The sequence below is a fragment of the Thalia democratica genome, chromosome 9 (assembly GCF_965202585.1).
Source record: "Thalia democratica chromosome 9, ktThaDemo2.hap1.1, whole genome shotgun sequence".
In the NCBI taxonomy this organism is placed as follows: domain Eukaryota; kingdom Metazoa; phylum Chordata; class Thaliacea; order Salpida; family Salpidae; genus Thalia; species Thalia democratica.
The window spans coordinates 17,139,112-17,141,506 of NC_139173.1; the positions used below are offsets into that span (position 1 = coordinate 17,139,112).

At 39.7% G+C, this 2,395-nt stretch overlaps 1 protein-coding gene across 1 annotated transcript; it reads right to left on the minus strand.

Moving 5' to 3' along the window:
* Positions 1-845: 845 nt before the first annotated feature.
* On the minus strand, positions 846-1,814 carry LOC145844859 (complement factor D-like). Its single transcript, XM_082952279.1, has one exon. The coding sequence runs from the start codon at positions 1,812-1,814 to the stop codon at positions 846-848; it is 969 nt and encodes a 322-aa protein (XP_082808405.1).
* Between the last annotated feature and the right edge of the window lie 581 nt (positions 1,815-2,395).

The following is a 2,395-nucleotide window of genomic DNA, read 5'->3' on the forward strand; positions in this document are numbered from 1 at the left end:
CTTCCCTCGACATCTGCTTGCCCTGCTTCCCCAGTGTCGGAGCCTTGCCCTGGACGGCCGCCTGAGCCACCGACGAGAAGAGCGCGTGGGCGTGCTGCACCGACTGCGGGTACACGTCAGCCGCCTGCATGTTGTACAGCATCGCGGCCGGGTTCAGTCCCGCGAAAGTGGCCGGATCAGACAAGTTCATTCGATTCATTTGTTGCTGCAATTTGATTGTAATGAAATTGTGTTGAAGCGTCAAAGTTAGAAAAAAAGTTGCTAAAATCAGCGTTCTTGTATTGTGTATTTACGATTAAAAGTAGTTAAAGATGTGAAGACAGTTTAAATAAAGCTTATAAAAAGTCAATAAAGTTTTGAAGCACTAATATAAAAAAATACAAAAAAAATATAACGTTTGGCTTATCACAACTAAGTATTAAATATAGAATAATAACACAGATTTATTTAATGAATGTTTAGAAACTAAGCTTTGTGAAATTATCTTTGAAGTAAATTTAATTACTTTATAAGTATACTTTACTAACAATATTAAATTTTATAGCACTTATTAGATTATGACAAAATATTGATTTAAAGTTTCACTTTGTATTTGAAAAAAATGTTTTGGAATTAACTTAGTATAATTTTAAAATGTTAAAATTTTGCATTCTAACTAATAAAATAGTTTAAGTTATTTTAAAGGCATTGAAAAACCCAGTAAAAGTAATCAGATTTTTTTAGATTTTGAAATAAAATTTTTTTTAAAGAAAACTCAAAACTTTTATAAATAAGAATGAGTGTTACTAAACAAGTAAGGTTAACTTTTGCAATCAATTTAACAATTTATAATGCTTTAAGAAAAATTAAGTCTTCAAAAAGTTCTCTCCAAAAATTCCTTCGCTAGTTTCCCGGTCGATCCACTGTTTTATTTCGCGGACGTCGATACCAACGCTGGGTCCGTTCGAACTGCACTTGTACCTGGCGTTAGTGCAGCCGTAGCTGTGCACCGCGAACACCACCCCATCCCTCAAAGGGCTTTCTCCTTTTGCCAGAGCGCATACGAGCGCGGTGCCGGAGTCTCCGGGGGCCGTCTGTTCGCACGTTCCTTCGTCGCAGCCGTAGCAGAACTGATTTTTTCCGTCAAAATACGGCCGCTGGCGTCCGTCGACGTACTGCTTGCATCTCCCGCCGTCCAAAAGGTGGACGGTACCCTGCATCGCCTCGCCCTCGAAGCTCCACGTGTACGTGACGTTGCCGTCGATCGAAGTCGTCCTGGTGTCGAACCCCCACCCTTGCACGACGCATTTCGCGCTCGGATCGAACTTCACGTCTTTTTCCAGCAACTTTGCGGGTCGAACGGTGTCTGTTGCGTGAAACTTCTCTTTTGTGTAAATGAGAGCCACGTCGTATAAGCTACTTTCAGGATCGTACTGCTTGTGTATGACGATTGATTTTCCGTCGTCACCATACATCTTTTTAAATGTTCGTCGTTGAGCTCTCGCACTCTCGTCGTTGACGGCCTTCGTGCCGGCTAAAATTTTCACGGCGTGAAAACGATGCAGCGTCGTGGTCCCGTCGACCGTTTTGTTCACGTCCGCCACGTTGTGCGCGGCAGTCAAAACCCAGTTCAACTTCACGATGGTGCCTGCGCCTTCCGACCTGCGCATTCCGGCGCCGCTCTCGCTGAAGTAAGTGTGGTACAGGCTCAAGTGCACCAAGTGGTTCAGCGTTCCGTGCTCAGCTTTTGACTTGCTGATCACCTGTGATTTCGCTCGCAAAAAGAGCAAACCGATTGCCAAGAAGCAAAGTATCTTTGGTGCGCTCGAGGACATTTGACTACCCAACAAAGTATTAACGAAATTGTTATAAAAATTTAAGCTTATTTTAGAACTTCACCGTTTCATGACGTAGTTTTATCAAAAATAGTAACCAAAAACTTATTATTTGAAAACCTAAAAACATAGGAAATTACAAAGTAGCTGTTTTACTGTTACTGTAAGTGTCAATGTTCGATAATGATTATGAAATGAGCACAGTTTCCTAAAACAAACTTAAGTTTTTGTCTTAGAAAATGGAAAATTAAGGATTTTAATAACTTTCGTGCAAAACAATAGCAAACAGTAGTTTATTTGTCGTTTGGTAGAGTCCTATTGAAATTCTAGGTGTTTCCCCAGTATTTGCTGAGTCAGCATAAAAGATTTATTAAAATTTTGTTTTTTAAATAGTTTATTATATGTTTGGGTAAGGTGGGTTAGAGTTAAGGGTATAAATAAAAAAAAAATAAATAATTTGGGTATAAATTAAAAAAAATGATATAAAAAATTCCAACTCTGCAAATATTAGGGGAATACGTTTCACTTAAAATCGGACCCATCAGGCAGGCATAGTCGCGAGAAACCGTTGTTGTTATCTT

What these genes read in the sequence shown, in the direction of transcription:
- LOC145844859 (XM_082952279.1), bottom strand. Translation starts at nt 1,814, where the DNA reads ATGTCCTCGAGCGCACCAAAGATACTTTGCTTCTTGGCAATCGGTTTG.